Source organism: Glycine soja, chromosome 6 (genome assembly GCF_004193775.1).
Source record: "Glycine soja cultivar W05 chromosome 6, ASM419377v2, whole genome shotgun sequence".
Lineage (NCBI taxonomy): Eukaryota > Viridiplantae > Streptophyta > Magnoliopsida > Fabales > Fabaceae > Glycine > Glycine soja.
In genome coordinates, this window is record NC_041007.1 from 3077559 (window position 1) to 3097908 (window position 20350).

The 20350-nt window shown below is 32.3% G+C and overlaps 1 protein-coding gene across 1 annotated transcript; it reads right to left on the reverse strand.

Moving 5' to 3' along the window:
* Positions 1-714: 714 nt before the first annotated feature.
* On the reverse strand, positions 715-2329 carry LOC114414727 (heat stress transcription factor B-4-like). The gene is made up of 2 exons (XM_028379108.1): positions 1989-2329; positions 715-1906 (listed from the first exon to the last, which is right to left on the reverse strand). Exons 1-2 carry the CDS (start codon positions 2235-2237, stop codon positions 1064-1066), a joined length of 1092 nt encoding a protein of 363 aa, XP_028234909.1. The 5' UTR covers positions 2238-2329; the 3' UTR covers positions 715-1063.
* Positions 2330-20350: the final 18021 nt, after the last annotated feature.

Below are 20350 nucleotides of genomic sequence, written 5' to 3' on the forward strand. Positions count from 1 at the left end.
ACAATTTATTACCTATATGTTCTCTATCTTTTTCTTTTTTCCTACATTTTCTTTTCTTATCTTTCTCATTTTTGTAAAATCTATTATTAGAAATACTACGTAGAAATAGTTTACTTATTCACAAATACGAGAAGTAGGACTATAAGAAACACTATGATAGCCTTCTTTTTCCATAAATCATGGCACTATACTCAATCTCGACCCAAACAAAAATGATTAATCAATCTTGATTACTAAATAGTATTATTTAATTAAAATGACTAACCAAAATCGTACATCTAATAATGGGAATATTTTTTGAACGAATCAGTGATTTACTGTCAGCTCCTTTATAGTATGGATCTTTTGTAATATCACTCGTCTTTTCATCGGTTTTTGAATTGAGATGCAATGTATTTTGTGTTCTTCGCTTCGTACATGGACACCATTAATGGGGCTAGCTTCCTTAAGAAAGCCTTGAATAAATTTGTCTTTAAGCCAGCCTGTTACATTCTCAGTTCTCAGCTTTTTACCCAATAAAAACTGTAAGCAACTCTTTATCATTAACACTCTCTCTCTTACGCTGGCATTAGCATTAATGTAACTGGAGGCATGCAGATACCAAAATAAGCGAAAGAGACGATGAACAAGACGAAAAAAAGAATGATCCCACACAATCACGGACAATAAAGTGTACCAATGAAAATGGGAAAAAACATGACCAGAAAGAGGAGTTGAAGAACATTTAAAGTTTTGCTTTAATTTCTGATCTTTTAGTCTAACCAAAACCCACCTATATCAACTGATCGATGATGGGTCGGGAACAAAGATAATAATATCGGCACTAAGTTATATGTACACAGAATCACAAAAACAGTCACACAAACGAACCCACGCGCGCACACACTCACACGTTTCCATGAATATCATCTGCATCCTCCAAGACTCAAAACTTGAGTGTGGTGATTTAAAAGTTAAAATAGAAAACAAATCAAAGCAAGTAGTAAAAGAAAATTAATTTAAGCAGCTATATAGCTAGCTTGGGATATCATATCATACTTAGAATTAATCATCAGTAGTGGAACTAACAAGTGGATGGAGGCATGAGATTCAAGCCCAAGTCATCCTTTTCCAAAACCAAACGAGCCTTGTTGGTCTCTGGATTAGATCCATAATCCGGGTGCACCCTTTTCTTGGACTGCAGCGACACCCCAAAAAGTTTGGTCTTGCAGCTGTTAATGTTGCTGTTAGGCCCTTCAACAATGGTTATAGAACTCCTTGATGTGTTGGTGGGAGAGTTCACAACATAGGTCTGAGGTTGAGTTATTTGTGTAGCTCCTTGCTTAGGGTTAGTAGAATAATAGCCCAGAAGCTGGTTCGTTGGCCTTTGCGTCATTGAAACATTGCCGCCACTAGTTATTGGAGTGGCAGAAGGTGTATTGCATAGTAGCAAAGAAGAAGAGTAAGAGTTGCTTGGAGCCACTGGCTTGACATGGTTCTGAACGAAGTAGATGATGTCATTGTAGAGCTTCTTCATGTGTGCGAGTTCTGACATGAGCATGTTGTTGCTTCTTCTGAGTCTCTCGTTGTCCTCCGAAAGCGCCGTGACGGAAGTGTTGTAGTTGGCTGCTGCTGCTGCACCGTTCACCAATGAGGTGGATCCACGTGGCGGCGAGTCGCACCAATTGGCTTGGTCGTCGGAGTCGTTGGAGGGAGAGATGCTGACTCTGCTGGAGAAGGGAAAGAAAGTTGGGACGCTAACGTTGACTCCTAAGGGAGAATGAGAATGGTGGTGATGGTGGTTCATGCTTCCTTGTTGAGGCTGAGCGGTTTTTCTTCTATGGATCTCGCACAGCAAGTGTTTCTCTCCCTTCTTGAAGAATTCGTTGGCGAACTCCCATCGGTCTGGCACAATCTTTCTAAAACCCTAATTCATGCATTTAAAATTAACCATGTTAATTATAAGAATAACTGAAGAACTAGATATAGTGTGTAAGTGAATATAATACATAGGTGTTGAGCTGGCGAACGAAGCTTGAGAAGTTGTTGTGTTTGAAGTAGTTAGGAAGAAGGTCTCTTGCGAACTCAGGAGGACGCCAAACGACGAAGGTGGTGTCGTCTTCGCCCCAAGACACAATGTGATCTGTGGCGGGATCATCCACCAGTTGGTATGTTTTGGTGAGGAAAGGAGCTGGCACTGATTTGTGTGAGTCCAAAGAGAGTAAAATGCCTTCACAGTTGTCTAGAAGAAGAGCCATTGGAGAAAAATTAAGAGAGAGTGTCAATGAGAGAATGGTGCGAGAAGATAAAAATTAATGTTTAGGGGAAAAGAGAGAGAAAGAGGAGTATTAGTAGTGCTTGCCTTGTTACTGTGTAAATGTAATGTTATGCGTTTTGTATTCTCTCTTTTTTTGTAATTATTTTAATTTGAATGTAGAGCATGTATTTTAGATGTAGGGGGCATTATATTATTATATTTTTGTTTCCCGCATCGGTTGTGTAGTGAGAGAGAATATGTGTCTGTCTGTCTAGGACTGTGAAATAAGGGCCTTTCAAGGCAAACCCGTGACTCACTTTCTCTCTCTCTCTCCTTCTACGTGTGTGTGCGTATGTGTTTGTGATACAGAGAGGCTTCTGAGTTCTGACATTGATCCCGCGCACACCCACTTAATATCACGCACAAGAGGAAGAAGGTGCAGACCAATGCTATCTACTATTCTCATCTTTTATAAATTGACCGTTGAACCCTTCCTCAACTCAATCTTTTCTTACTTTTTACTTTCATTCCATTCCATTAGTAGTAATCAGTCAAACACTTCCTATGTTACAGCCTTTTCCCTAATCATTTTTTTCCTGCGAGCATGCAGGTTAAAAAGTCTTTATGTTTAGAGTTATATAACGGTTGTAAATTATATTGTTCTAATAATTCCAATGTCTAAGAAGATATAATATACTCATATATATGCTAATTAAACTGGAATGATTATGTCATGAGGGGTATTAATTAATTTCCAATTCAAAAGGTAAAGGAATCTTGTGAAGAAGTACGATCTGATTTTTGACAAACAATATGGTTTTTGTTTTTGGGTATTGACATAACATTTATCGTATCCAAATAAAATATTGGAATCAATAAAAGATGTGTATCAGAAATGTGAAGAAGGTGGGTTTCACTTCACGTCAAACGAGTGTCCTCTTTTCACAATTTGTAGGTTTCCTTTTGTTGTTTAATGTCACCAGCCAAACACAGTCTCTAAATTCGAATCCCTATCAAATTTTGTTGGTATTGCACATCTTGAGCAGATATAAGGCAAAGGATACATCGAACTACGTGATGGGAATTAAAAGACTGTTGCGGGTGACGACATTTCTTCCTTCCGTTGCTTCTATATATGATTTTCTCTCTTTCTCCTTCTTTTCTTCCTTTTCCTTATTGAAAAAAACAGATTTCAAACTTCAATATCGTGTGCTAGAGACGTATGCTCTCTCTGGCCACTAGTACCTTTTACTCCCTAGCTTACAATATATAGCTAGCTCTAGCTACCCGTGTTTAGCTTTCCCTTTACTTTTACATTACATTGAGCCTCCAAACTTTGGCTCGGCTTCTTTTGCTGATGCGTCCAGTCCAGGTGATTGAATTATTGACCCCAAAAGTTCCCATGAAACAACTAGGGAAATTTTTCCAGCTTTTCCACCTCCGTTCTAGGACTATTTCTTTATAATTATAAATATAATAATAAACCAAAACACATGATATTTCATTGCTCATTCTCTCGCTTTCCTTTCTTCTTATCACATAAATGTATACCATAACTGTGTAATATATATATATATATATACACACACACATATATACCATGTACTGTATATATGTGATTAAGTCGTCCGTGCATTAAACTTCCCAAATGAAGGCAACTAGATATAATGAGTAAAACATATGAATGAGCTAATCAACAAATCATTCAATCGATTCATAATTTCACATCAGCAATCATGCAATGAGTTTCTAAATATTTCGCTGATTGTCTTGTTAATTACTATTTTTGGTTTTTACTTTTGTGGATGGGTAGGGTTGTGTTGGCATACTAAGATACAGGTTTCATAATTTGAAAGAAAAGAGGAGGTAAAAAAAGTTGCTTGAAAACCATAGAGTAATAAGTGGCCAGTGAGGATGCAAATAATTAAAATGAGAAGCGCATTCATTTTGTGATAATAAGTGAAAGTATAGTAGTAGGGACGCAGAAGCAGATAGAGGGCCAAAGCAAAACAATGGGAAAATGATGACTAATTATTTCGGATAGATACCACAGCTGATTATTTTGATAGTGTCTATGATTCTCATTATTGGAAAAACAAAGCTAAACTGTCCCGGTTCCCCACCCATATAGTAGTAATTATTTCTCACTTTACAATTTTCTTTGCTTTCCTCATATAACAATGTGAGTATAATTAAATAATAATATCTCATTATGTCAAAAGTTGCTCAACACCCAATTGAAGCTTACGAGAGAAGCTCAAACTTTATTATCGGTTTACCCCCCAAACAGAAGAAGTATTAAGAATTCAAAGGATGGAAATATTATACATAAAAGGGTTTTAAATTTATTAATTAGAAATTAAGCTGGGTCATTTTTCACCAGAGAATCGCTATCCTCTAAATCTGTTGCCGATATGGTTGAGAATATAAAACTGGCCTCCCACACTACAGAAAAAAATTATCATTTACTAACAATATGTTATCATTCTCTACTAAACACGTGAACTTGAAGAACTTTTTTTTAATACATATTAAAAAATGCTGTTAAAAGTTTTTAATAACATTTAAAAAATATAATCAATTGTGAATAAATGTTATTAAGGTCTCGTGAATTTTTATCAAATGTGTATATATATCCTATGTCGTTAAAGGTTTTAATGATTCACTATACATAAAATTTAATAAAATATTATCACAATATATTAATAATATTTATTCATATTTGATAATATTTTTTAATTATTAATTTTTTTATTAATGTTTTTACTAAATGTTAGATAAAAAAATATTGTTAAAAATCATATCTTCAGCAGTGATTATACTATTCACTATTAACATAATTTTAGCTAATAAAAACTAAACTATTAGTGTGCATAGTACGCGTTTATACATAATTTATGAGGCATAATAATTATACAAATAAATAATTCTATTAGAATAGAATATAAATATATATCATAAATACATATCAAAGGTTAGTGTGTAATACATTATACAGTTATTAGTGGTATCTTTAAAGTATGCAGTAATAGTTTATCTTTTTTCTTGTATAAAGATATATAATAACTAGGACAATCTTATATCAAATCTCTTATGAGTACATATGATATTTTTTTATAGTGTGATAAGTAAAGATTTAAAATATCATTAGTTAAGTAAAACAAAATCTCAATGAAAACAAAATAATAAGAACTTAAGAATGGGTTATTTGGACACATTTAAAATCCCAATGCTATCTACTATTCTCATCTTTTCACACAAGCAATCAAATATAGTTTATCGTAACATATAATAATTTTTTAATTAAATCAAATAATAAATAATTTAAAAAAGTAAACAAAGTAAGTATCAGGAAACAATCAACAGAATCACATGTTTTATTTTTAGGTTCATAAAGACTCACATTTCATTGCGACATTACATCACTTACATTCTCTATTGACATCGCATCGACAATTCTATTCTTTGACATGTCTCCTCTTTGCAACTTGCTAACTAGTTGTCTTTGAAATGGGAGAATATGTAACATTTCTTATTCAAATTTTATGTTAAAATATCAATACTAACTAATTGAAGATTTTTCATAGGAAAAATTATAAGTTTTATAGATTATCTTGTTTATACAATAAGGTTATATTTTTTTTTCTTGTGATAACAAGATATTTCCAAAATCAAAAGTTATGAAACTAAGTTCTCAAGCAAATATAATCTATCAAACTCCTCACATATGTTTAAAGAGTTCAAACTATTTATGACTTATATAGCACCTCGTGAGTAGGTTACATTTAAATCACATTCAACGACAATAATACTAGTAAAATAATAAAGTACAAATAGCTGACTCAGTATAAAAAATTTTCTATATTCATTATTTAGTTGTTGAAGTAATATATATATAAACCTTTTCCGTTACACAATATTACTATTTAATATGACTTAATATTGGATAAAATAATATAAATTTCTTTTAATACCTTTGTATTTTTGATGGTTTATAATCATCTAGTAGTGGGTTTGAACCATTACAAAGTGTAATTTTTTACCATTTATACTGAAGGACCAAATTAAATCTAAAAAATTAAAAGATTAAATTGAACTTAAATAATAAATTAGTGGAATAAAAAACTAATTTAACCATTTTAAAGCTATACTTTTAAGATTTTTCATTAAAATATTATTGGGTTTGAGGCTAAATAATCAAAACTTTCTCAAACTTTAAATTATAACTTAGTACAATTACTAAACTAAAAAAATTACATAGCAAATAAATTCATATGATTAAATTTATATACACTAAAAAATAATATGATCTGAACGAGATTGAAATAAAAAAAAATTGCATCTTTTGTATTTGGTCAAATTTTTAATTTCTCATTATAGTGATGGTTTTATATATTTCTTAAACAAAAAATATATACCATTTACCTACTTTTGAATTTCGTAAGATGTTAAGGTGTCGTATTGGTTAAGAATTAAAATATTAAATGGGAAACAAAAATACTTATTTAATATATAAAAAATATTATAAAGTTATTTTATTAATTGAGGTGGTTTAGGTAAATAAAAGTGAGATGAGTAGAAACATGAGAACAGAAAATGCAGCAGCAGCTAACATATATGATATATCGCCGGCAGCTTCAAGTCCCAATAATGAAACGAGAATGGGGGAATGGATGATGCGGTTCTAGTTCTTCCCCTACTCTCTATTCATTGTATGTATTGTAGTCTAGCTAGTAGCTAGCATATTCATTCATAGAGAGAGAAAGATGTAAATTAAGAAGAGGAGGAAAGGACCAAAGAAAGTGATAAGTATCTGGCAAGTTTCTAAACAATCATGCCCTTGTTGTTTCTATTTCTTTTTGCTTCTTCTTCTGCACCCTTCTGCTTCTTCCTAACCTTTTCTTAATTCCCAATTCCCAGTAGTTCACACTTCTTCACACCATCCCTGACTCTTTCTCTGTACTCTACTGCCACCCCATTGCAGCAGCGGCTGACATGGAGACAGTAGTCCTTTTTATTTTTTGATGCATCTGTGAGTATTGCTAGTCTCGTGATTCTTCTTTTGTTTTTTTCCCTTCACAATTATATTTATTACCACCACCTTATTCCCTTGTTCATGTTACGTGCTTATTTATGGGAATTCTCCACTTTTTTTTATTTATTATTTTTATCATCAACCATCTTCTTCCAGCTAGCTAGCTGTACAATTATATTATATATCAAATATATTTAACGTGATCACATACTCCTCTCTCTGTCCTTTTCCCAATTTCGATTGTGTTTCCAATTATGCTGAATCTTTTTCTTCTTTTTTATTTTTCAAAACAGGAGCGGGTGAATATTAAAGAATTTCATCAAAATGGAAAGTTTTCTATGTCCTCATATGTTTTGGCAGTCAATATTATTATCTATCCAGATTCAATTCAAACTTCTTGTTGCAGAACTATGCCCGGTTGATTGGCTTGACCAGAACAGAATTTAATTTGACCTAATTAATAATGTGTTTATAAATGGAGGGAAGAAGATAAAACTGGGTGGGTCCCATACCATTTTTTCCAATTGTATTTTGGTAAGAGAACTGAAGTGTGATATGATCCAACGTCTCATTTTATTTTATATGATAAAGAGTTCTTGGACTCTTGTTGATTAAAAATGGAAGAGTCCTTGCATTTCGTTTTTGTATTGTGACTATGATGGTTATGATTAAGATTGTAAAAAAAAAAAAAGATAAGGAAGGGAGATATACGTATTAATTATTAGAATAGATAGGTGTTTATTTGATTGAAAGAAAGAAATTGGAGAGAGAGATAGCTGGGGCCCACAGAGGAAGGAAATCTAGAAAACAAAGGCTGATTTCCCCTCACAAGTTGTCAGGAACTGAGACAGATACTAGCGAGCCCACCACAGCACCAAAATATCACTACCAAAATTCACCCAACAAACAAAAACAAATAAAACTCACATAGATGATACATCCCTCGTTGGCTCTTGCTTCTCGCACTTGACACTCACGTTGAAGAGCCAAGAAGATTCTATTCTAATTTCTAAAACGCAGTGAAAGTGAACCAACCCCACCTCCTATCACATGACCACCGCCGCTACCTCTCAATATAAATCTTCTTTCTTATTATTGAACAAATTAAAACTCCCCATGGGAATTTCAAGGAGAGACAACTTAAAAACACATGCACAACCAATACGGATAAACCGTTTTATTTTTAATCCCAACAAAACCAAATCATATTTATATATCAAATGTAGGCTTAAGCTACCCAACATCCTACGTTAATGACGAATATATGTGCACATTTTTCTAAAAAAAGTGAAAGAATAAAAAATCTGTATTCTTTATACGACAAGGCCACTGAGGTTCTTTGATCTTCTTCTGTCCGTTTTCGCACTCTCTTTTGTCTGTTTCACTGTCGCCCTCTTCAATTTCCATAGAACACACATTTTATATTAATTAAATTAAAATATACTGCAGATACGTACATGCTTGTCAATTTTAGAAGGAAAAAAAAATGAAGCATAAGAGGGACAGATATGCTATTAAGATTAATTTAATAACAAAGGAAATGTGGGTAGTTTGTACTTTATACGAGATTTTAATTAAGTTAAAACTTCAATTATTGCTTGAAATAAAAAGGAAAGAGGGACTAATAGCTGAGCACATATATATTTTGGTAATGATGTACATGTTTTGAATACTACAATTATACACAGACATGAAAGGGAAGTTGGGTCAAATAAGTTGAATTCAAACTTTTTTTTCATATAGTATTACTTAATTGGAGGGTCACGAGGGGCTATGAGCCTATGACATATGAATCCCACGAGGAAATGATACTGATAATAATGTACCGGACAAGATGCCCGTTTGTTTTTATAGTGTCATTTAAATTTATATAGAAACATTCGTGTACCTAAGCTGAGCCCCAGGTTCTTTTTGCCCTGTTTGTGTATGGATCATTGACATCTCCCCTCCCTTCTAGTTCTTTCCTGGATAATAATGAGAGCTTGCGCTTTCTGTTTTGCATATTGGCCGGTCTTTCAATTTTATTTTCTTCATCAATATCAGTTTAATGCCAACAAAGCTAAATACATCGTATTTCTTAGCGAAAATAAATAAAAAGGATATATTCGTGATATTTAAAAATAAATTTATTGTATAATAGTTTAAATTATTTTTTAGTTTAGTTAAATAATAATAAAAAACAATGAATATTATCTCATTCTTTCATATGTGTTCAGACCGACATCGTTTATTAGTTTGTGCGGAAAAAAAGCTTAATTTTCTTTTAATAAAGTTTTGAGGTCATGATTAAGAAAAACAGTTAATTTATGATTTTTTTTTTTCCTTTTGTAGGAGTCTACTAAAAAAGAGGTGAACGAAACGAGGATTTTTCGTCCCTTCAAAACTCGTCTAATATATATAATTATTCTACAGTTTTTTTTTTTTACAGAATAATTGTTCTACAGTTAAGTTCTCTCAAATTGGGGGGATTAGGATAAAAAAATACATTAGGTTATTTTTTAAATATATTACTTCTAAATACATCAGGCATTGACCGTTTGTTTGGTTGAGACAAAAGACCACATACTAATTACAGGGAAGAAAAAGATTGAGCATTGTTTTCCTTCCTTTGTTTGGAAGTCTGAGGAAAGGAAAGGATGAGTTTTTGAGTAACCTATGTATTGTAGGCATCCTTCCAATTTGGACAGAAAAGAGAAGAAGGGTCTTTTTTTTTAGAATGATAAAAAATATTTCTATTTATTTGATATTTTTATTTAAAATATTTGTTATTTTATATATTTATATTTTTGTTCTTATTATCTAATAATCTAAAAATCATTTTATCTTCTCATTTTTTTCTTTCTTTTCTAAACTAAACATACCATTAGGAAATACAATTCCTATAGCAAGAAATGTTGATCTTAGCACAACCAATATTTGTCTTTTCCCTTCTTTTTTTTAACTGGCCAAAAACATAAAGTGTATTAATAGTCAGGGGTAGCGGTGGTGCTCCTAAAAATACAGTTTTTTTGTACAAGGATAAAAAATATCGTTACCGATTTCACATTTCTTTTTTTATTTAGGTATTTATGTCATTTAAACATATATATGTTTTTTTTTCTTTCAATTTCTTTTCTAAACCAAACATCCCTTTAGCAAATGCAATTCCTTTGACAAGAAATGCTGATCTTAGCACAACCAAAATTTTCGTTTTTCTTTCTTTTATTAACACGGCCAAAAACATATAAATTGTATTAATAGTTACAGGTACCAGTAGTGCTCCTAAAAATGTTCAGAACACAGTCATAGTTACATGAACCGAATGAAAGAGCAAACCTCGATGATATGGATTAGCTACCCAGTTATATCAGATAATCCATATGGGTGCAGATATTTTTGTAAATTATTATTATTATTTTAGTCTTTTTGCGTCTAGCTAGTTCATTATAAATTGATGCTGAATCAGACAACGAGCTAGAAAACAGTATTATATATAATTAAATTAATCATGCGTGGTTTCTCTCTCTCTCTCTCTCTATATATATATATACAAACGAATAATTTTATTCAGAAAACACGTGCTGATCAGTACAAGACGTACTCAACAAGTCGAGAGAAATTCAATCTTACATCCAGTTAAATATAATATTACCGACATGTTTAGATGTGAAAATAATATATAATAACATACATATATGAAAACTAATATGCATAATTTGATCAAACGAAAAAGTTATATAAAGGAGGTATATATATAGAAAAAAGAGTATGTACATGAGGGATATGGGTTTGCATGCAAAAGTTAAATTGTCCTGGAAAAGACGTCGTAAAGCAGCTTCCTGGAAGAATATTAATATCTCTATGATCAAAATATTATACATGCATGGCATATTGATACTTCTTATCAACAAAAGAAAGTTCATTTTAGCATACTTTAGAGTTACATTAAAAGGAGAGAACAACAAGAGAGGTCTTTCTTCCTCTTCCTTTCAACCTTTTTTTTTTCCCTCCTTTTTCTTTCCCTTTATTTTTTTCTTTTCTTAAAGCCATCCATACGACTTCTACGTGAAGAAAAAAAAAAGATCCTTCTATTTATGTGAGATGATGAGATACTTTGCCTCGTACTACAGAATAAGAATAGAACGGGTAGTATATTCATATTCTACAACCTAACTGATCACACACACCAAACATCTTCTATCTTTTCGTAATTTTAATTAAAAGAAAAGCAAAGAGAAGTATTATATAGATAACTAATGATCCACTTGACGGGATGTTGGGCCTAAGAATGTCACTCTTTGAAACAAACTTTTAATTTGATGGATGATGAAGCACATATTCGCATGTATACATGCATGGCCGACCTCGCATGTCTAGTAGTGGGACCCAAATCGTATTTTCAGTACAATTAGCATTTGAGTGTCTTTGCTTGACCTAAACATGATTAAGCAAAAAGCCCGAGTCACCGAATGTCAAAAAAGACAGATATGGAAGCAACGGTTGGTCATTGGTGGTTTCATTTGGTTTAGGATTATAGAGTGAAGTATAGAAGAAGGAAGATATTAGATAGATAGATATCTAGCTAGAGGTAACGGGGAACATAAAGTCTGTTGGATCACATGCATATCACATTCTTTTCTCCTTCTTCTTCTCCTTCTCTTCTTTTCATACTGTGGCTGATTAATGTTTAAAGAGAAAAAAAACAAAAAATAAAGGTGATTACTAAGCAACAAAAAAAAGGGAGGGGAATGGTTAATTCCACATCCACATTCCATATTCCACAGTTTGAAGGCTGCTTCTGCTACGTCCTCCTCAATCCAAGGGATTCCATGACATGATGAAGCTCCTTCAATTCCTTCTGGTTTATGGGTCCCCCACGTCATCATTTCATGCATATAGTTGAAAGACCCACCTCTCTCACGTCCATAACTTTGCAAAGCATTTGCTTAAAGTGGCATTTTTTTCTGATGCCAGCCAATAATGCATGACTGCATGTTTATCAAAATGGTAATCCCCCCACTCTGTGCAAGTGCAACACTTCCTCACTCTCACCACTCTCAATCTCTCATTATCGTTCACATCGACTTTCAGTAATAAAGAACCTAAATTAACTGAATCACAAACAAACCCATCTGGTTTTATAATTATTAATGTTGTGACCGGATCAAAATCATTTGATTTGTTTGATAGATTCGGACTGTCCAGTTTCTATCTTGAATCTTTTTTTTTTTTGTTTTTCCTTTATAAAAATATAATATGTACCTATATACCCATATGTAAGTATATACATCTATAATGCTAAAAATGTAGTTGCCACCTAATTTTCCACTAACCAAAACCCTTTTGGCTGAGTCAATCATGTCTGATATAAAGCTCTTTTCGCTAAGTGATCTGATAGTGATACGGGTCTCGCTCGATTAACCAGGGAACGAAATTGACGTTTTGCCTCTACTGCTATTTCTCTTTTCAAATTCCATTTAGCCGTTTATAATCAGGTTAAGTATATATGTAGTGCGTTAAGTAGCTCAAAACAAACGGTGAAACAAAAGGTGGTTTCTAATTCGTACATTACTGTTAAATTTGAATTTGTTTTTGTGTGTGTAGGCATACCCTCTAATCAATAGTTAAAGATTAATCTTTTTGAGGTGTAAAAATTACTGGAGCGAACTTAATCTCTGGTGATGAAGTCCTTTTTTTTTATATATATAACAACAAGAATGAAAACCCAACACAGTTAATCGACCTAACTATCTGTCAATTAATCACACTTCGTTGTTATATATTTATAAATTATATTATATCAGCATCACTTTTAATTGGTTCTGTTAATTAATTTAGCGACACTGCGACTTTTTTTTGACAATTCATCGACACTTTTTTTAATTTTAAGTAAAGCTTCCATTTCAAAGTTTAATAGTTAATTAGCAAAGGAAGTTGAATAATGGTTCAAAATCTCGCTGTACGACGAAAGCTAACAAATATTACGTTTTAATATTGTTTTGTTGGAGAATAATTTTTATTTTCTCCTTTAAATGGCCATGTGTATTTTTATTATTGGTTGATTTTGAATTCCTATATTCATGCAAATTCTTTTTGTGAGATATAGCATTGCAACAAGTTTAATAACTTGGTTATGTAGAAATAATATATTATCCTTTATTAAAAAACTAAATAACCTAATCTTGCTCTACAACAATATACCTCTAGTTATCCAAAGTGTATTATTATCCTCTACCGGAATCTTTCTTTAATTAAAATAATGATTTGACTAAAAATTTCATATCTTTAAACATAACAACATTGTTTCTCTTATTGTTTGTTTTTCCTTTATTGAAGGAACATAGAAGGGAACATAAATAATTAAAGAAAAAGTAATTATTTGATTCCCATGTTGGTACTAATACTATCTCAATTTTGATGATATAGAAGAAAGCATAGCTTTTTAAGTTGATTGTACTAGCTAGTTTTTGCAAACTTTTGTTAAGCAGATGTTCAATTTCTCCTTGTGGACCAATGTAGCTAGCATCTTCCTACGGGAGCTATTCAGCTGAGGTATACAAATAATGCATTCCTTTGTGGTCAATTTAGATCTATCTTTAGGCAAAAATCATCTAATCTAATCATAAAAAATAAACAGTAGTTCAATTTGAATTAATTTAAATACATATAATCTTTTGTGATTTGAATTGGATTGACTATTTAATTATTTTTACCTTATTTTTGGTTTATCGTTACCAACACATGTAATGCTGCCTGGATTCTCGCTTTCTCTTCTAAAGATGGACAGGTAGATGCTTTGAAGGCAGAAATATTAGCCATTCTCCATTGCATGGGATAATGGGTTCGAGGAGGTATGCTGGGGAAATGGATAACTCCCAAGTAGTTACTGTGCGTGGTTTCCTCAGGCTCGTGCCCTCCCTAGCTTGCATCAATATTACCTCCTTGTTGCTTCAGATTTTGAAATACACTAATGAGGATTGGTTCCTCTCCTTCGTCTTGATTGATAGAGAGGCTATCAATGCTGCTAACCATTTAGCATATATTGGAGTCCGTCAACTTCAAAAAAAATAATCGGTCTCCCCATGTCTAGTGTCTAGCCCTTGAAACGAAAACCGTTGAATCCTATCTATCCCTTGTTTGAGATCACACTAGTGAAGATGACTTAGTACGTGGACGACTAACACTACTATATATTTGACTTTTAACAATATTTTTCTACCTAACACTTTATAAAATTATTGTTAAAAGTCTTTTGTTACATTTTAAAAATATTATCAAATTATAAATAAATATTTCTAATATATTTTTATTATATTTTATTAAAATTATATATAATCCATATTACTAAAACTTAAAAATATCTTTAAAAAAATTTAACAATATAGATTATACATAACATTTAATAAATGTTACAAAAATATATTAGTAACATGCATTCATAATTTTACAATATTTTTGAATGTCATTCAAAGTTTTTAGTAATATTTTTATTAAGTATTAGATAAAAAAAATGTTACTAAAAATCATATTTGTATTAATATATAAATCCATTTGATTACACCCATTTTATTAATAAGTCGGCAGGGTTGTAATTATTAATAAGGTACAACTTAATAAATGACTAAATGTCCAATAAGATAATGCAGAACAAAGAACCAATTAAAAGGTGGGCATAGAAAAACATGGTTTTAGGGTAAGTTTTCGGGTTAATGTTAGCTAGTGGCTTCTATAATCTATCATGGACCGCATCACTGTTGCCAAAAGTGGAACCAACATCCTATTATGGTCCGGGGCTTCTTTGGTGTTGGCTTTATTTACAGAACAAGAGTGAAGCTGTTTTCACGTCCCACCCAAAAAAGCAAAGTGTACGCACCAAAACTTTTGTAGATATAAGTGAAAGAACAGAAGCGTACAAGCATGTAAGACAAAGCGTACATCCTAGTTCTCGATGGTGGAGACTAGCTTGAAATGCATGGTGATAATTGATTTTAGTGTTTAAGTTTGAATATTCAAATAAGAGAATAATTCTCCACTCCCCCACCAAAAATAAAGAAAACGTGAATTACCAAAGCTGTACGTGCATATATAAGAAAACAGGTTCACAAGACTTAAAAAATAATTTTTTCTGAATAAAATTTTCAATAAACAAAAAAGAATTTTTTTAATCATAAGTTAAAATTAACACACACACACATATATATATGATAATTTATAAAAAAAAGGTTCATTTAATTTTTTAAAAGATGATTTTAACTTATACATAACCTAATTTTTATTCATAGTAAAAGTTTAATATATATTTTACTTTTTTATGAGTATTTATTGAGTAGTTTATTCAAAAAGAGTCCAAATATAAAATGATGAGTGCTTTAATTACCGGTTGATGTTTAAGGAGAAAATTTGCATCTTACAAGGAAATTGATGTCTTACGTACGTTTGCCTTCTTGTTATATATCCTAATTATGCTCACGTAACTTTCCAATACAAATTGTTACTAGAAGAGGTGACATTTAGATTAGTGCTTGATCAATCTCAAATTAAGGATACGATGGAGAGAAAAAAAAAACGAAGGACAAAGACAGGCATGTATGTATAGTATATATACTTCAGGTACCACTTATTTATGCATAATTCCACAACGTACCATAAAGTTATTCATCTCCCAAAGTCCTACACAAGGATAAAGAATAATGGGTTTTACATATCTTGGCAAAAGAACAAATGTTCCATTTACGTGGGGGAAGCTTTGCATCAGAGCGCAATATACATCAAAAGCAGAAGCTGTGGGCATAACTAGCTACATGGTTCAGCTTAAAGAAGGAATAACTTTGACTGCACAAAAGAACAGAGATATTGGTGGAGTCCTAAAATAAATTCATTATGGTATATCATTTCAGTGAAAAAAAAAAGCATATTGTGATACAAAGTGGAAGGAAGCAGGCCTAGAGAAGGCTGGCCAAAGACCCCACAAAGAGAAAGAAGAAAAAAGAAAAAAGAAAGTATAAAAACAGCTTTATGGGGAATAAGGATGAGGTTGCATGATTGAACTGAAGTGAACACTCTCACTCTTCTCCTATGAAATTTACGACAATCTTTTGGTATATATGTACATAATATACATATATACACTTAATTTTAGTAGTTCTAGTACTCTAGGATTTAGAAGAGGATATATTGGCTACTTTACTTTTAAGAGATATAAGAAAGAAAGAAAAAGGCAAAGAAGAGAGAGAGAGAGAGAGAGAGAGAGAGAAAGGCAAAGGGCATGAGTACGACAGGACTAAGATCAGCTGGAATTTGCGGTGGAAGGTGGTGGAAGTGGATGAGGAGGTGGTGGGAATAATTATAATAACAATAATAGATTGCAAGATAGATAGTTATAATCATGGGCGAAGCATATTCACTTTCCTCTTTGTCATCACTTTCTAAGGCATGATTAGAAAAAAGTTCACCAATCTTCTCCACCTCCTTCAAAGAAAAAAGCAGCCTCCTCCTTCGTCCTTTCTTCCTCTTCCTCCCTCCCCTTTATGTTAACCAACTCTTCTCAAGTGCTTAGAGGGAAATCAATATAAATAAAAAAAACTTGCTTTCCAAGTATTTGAATAGCCACAAAAGTTTGAGATAATCCTCACTATTAAAGTATTAACCAACCACCATAAAAAGGTGAATTGTCTCTTGCTTTCATGCTATAATAATTAAAAGATGGAAATCCGCGAACACGTTGGCAAATGAGTTCTTGAAAATAATTGTTTTTTAATCATGGATCTCTCTCAGGAGTTAATTGGCCATTGTTATTGCTAGTAATTCATGAGGGAAAAATAACTAGTCTTAGGATTATAGTACGTAGTCTACGTAAATTAGAAGGTTGTTTTTATGCTTCAATGATTAAAAAAGTTATGATTTTTATTTAAAGTTATGCACATATATAATCACTAAAAAGTGCGTACTTAGTAGTATATTATTTGCAAAACGAAAAATATTAGCCTTCACAATGAAGAAGATGCAGGAAGTAATTGCCCATAAAAAAATAAAGAGTTGCAATTGGGTCGTATAACAATAGCCGAGGGTTGGTAGCACGTAGTTAGACCCAAAATGAAGCCCGAGCCCATCTCAGAATTGGGGCCTATCATCAGTGTATGCACTTCATCGTAGGAACTGTTGAAGCTCGCATTTCATATTAGCCTCCTCAAAGCTTCTTTGGGCACAAGATAATACCTTTCATGACCAAAGAAAAAATCAACACCTTTGATTTACATTTACTTATAATGTAGCTTTGATAAAATGTGCATAGGTTCCGAAAGCTTTGCATTAGGAATCTATGCCTTAAGGAGAAAACTGGAAGGGGAATTTAATGTCTCTACAGAGTGAAATTTATTGAACGTGTATTAGTACTTGTCTGTTAGTTTATTATTATTTATTATTGACCAAGTTTTTTAGGATTAGTTGTTTTATTTTTTATTACTTAGTAGTTGTTATATTAGTGGTTTGTTATTATTTAGGAAGTAAGTTATTATTGTTTATGTCTGTTACAATAAATCTATATTTAAACAGATGATCATTCAATAAAAAAAATGTGCATTCATCTCCCTTAATTTTGTGAGTTACACTTATTTTACAATAGATTGGTATCAGAACCTTCTTAGGAAGGACCTGTGATTGAACTGAGTGAAACCCATCACAAAAAAAGCCTAAACACCTTGCTTCAGTTCATCTGATAAATGGATTCCGAAACACCACACACAACACTAGCACCACGTGTGTTTGATGACGATAATTATCAAATCTGGGCAGCGAGAATGGAGGCACATCTTAAGGCAAATGATCTCTGGGAAGCTGTTGAGGAAGACTACGAAGTTCTTCCCTTACCAACTAATCCAACAATGGCTCAGATAAAAAATAAAAAAGAAATGAAAGCAAGAAAGTCAAAGACAAAAGCTACTTTGTTTGTTGTTGTCTCAAAAGAAATTTTCACTAGAATCATGACCATCAAATCAACATATGAAATATGGAGTTTCCTCCATAATAAATATGAAGGAGATGAAAGGATTAAAGGAACGCAAGCCCTAAATCAGGTTAGAGAATTTAAGATGCAGAAAATGAAGGAGTTCAAAACAATTAAAGAGTATGCTAACAAGCTTCTTAGCATTGCTAACAAAGTATGACTGCTTGGTTCTAATTTTTCCGACTCAAGAATAGTTGAGAAAATACTGATGACTATCCCTGAAAGATTTGATACATCCTTGGAGAATGCTAAAGATATACCTTGATAGAACTTGTAAATGGTTTGCAAGCCTAGAAGCAAAGAAGAAAAATGAGGACTGAGGGTTCTATGGAAGGAGCATTGCAAGCTAAATTGCAAACAAACCAAGGAGAGAAAAACAAGTGGGTGAAATACAAGAAGAAAAAGGAACTGTAGCCATTGAAAGTTGTGCAGATACAAAATTAATTTATGATGTTTGGTATGTACCTGAGATTCATCAAAAGTTGTTAAGTGTGGGACAATTGATTAAGAAGGAGTTTAAAGTCATTTTTGAAAATAAGCATTATTTGATTAAAGATGTCAATGACAAGGAAATTTTCAATATCAAAATGAGAGGTAAAAGTTTCTCATTTGATCCATTGAAGGAAGAGCAAATAGCTCATCCAGTTACTATAAACAATACAGAAGTCTGGCACAAAAGATTAGGCTATTTTCATCATGCAGCTGTTGAGGAACAATGTGCAATCTCACTTGACCATTATACAACAAATGCTTTAAATAATGCAGATTTTGTCATGAAGAGAGCATTATCAATGTATTCAAAAGAAATGGATCAATGACTTTCATCCTTTGACGTCTTGAAGGTTAAAAAGATGGAGTTGGAGATTGAATCACAATTTATGAATGAAGCTCGTTTAGAATTGAATAATACCATTGGGCAGTCAATCCAGAATGACAAAAAAGAAAAAGAGATCCTTTGTAAAAGGAAGGATGTGTTAATGGGTGAATTGAAACAACTTCTTGCTTTAGTTAAACAAAAAGAAACGAAGATAACAAACAATGACTCTAATTAGAAGTTGTAGGAAATAAGATAAATAAAGTTGTCTCTGAATTTAAAGAAATGCAGTCAAGCATCCAATAAGGTATAGCATCCTTCAAGCAGAGGATTATTTTCATAGATAAAAGAGTCCCAAAACTAGAAGTGAAAAAGAAAGTTGTTACTATGGCAAGGAATTTTAAGGAGGCTGCACATATAACAACTAAAGCAGTATGAGCAGTTGCCTATTAGTTTGTTATTTTCAATTAATTGTTTGACCAAGTTTTTTAGGATTAGTTGTTTTATTTTCTTGTTACTTAGTAGTTGTTATGTTAGTGGTTTGTTATTGTTATGTTAGTGGTTTGTTATTATTTAGGAGGAAGTCAATTATTATTACTTCTTTCTATTACAACAAATCTGTATTTAAACAATGATCTTCAATAAAAAAAAGTGGCTAAATTAGGTGATTGTTTGAGCATATTAACTCGTCTCATCTTTTTTTCCACAATGTTGATGAGTGGGCACTTGTCATCAATTACCGCCCCTTTTTTTTTCCAACTAGTTAACTCTGTTTCATTCACTTCATTAGGTGTGTGTAATGTATGTGTGTTTTTGCCAACTTGTCAAATCCCAACCTTCATCAAGCCTGAGTACTATTCTGTAAATTTTAAAATCGGTATATTGTTTTTAAATCCTCTTAAATAGTCACATTTTTACTATTTCAGAGTATCCAGACACCAATATATAGAGAGAGAGAGAGGGGGAGAGAGAATTCTATTAATCAAGGACAGCTGCCAAGCTGTTAACGAGTTAATGGAGAAAGAATGAGAGGATATTATTGAGAATCAACAAGGGGAGGACGTTAAAGCGATAGACAAGCATGTGCTGAGAAAACTACAGGGAAGGCTGGGTGGTGGGTGTTTCCTAGTGTTTAGTGTTTTGGCCCATTCTTGTTTTGGTTTTAGGGTGGGCTCCTCACTTTGTTGAAGCTGTAGCAAATTTTCATCGAGGACTTCAATAATCTCCCGTCATTTCTTTCAAATTGTGAAGAGAAACCTAAGCAATGCTAAGATAGCCCCACCC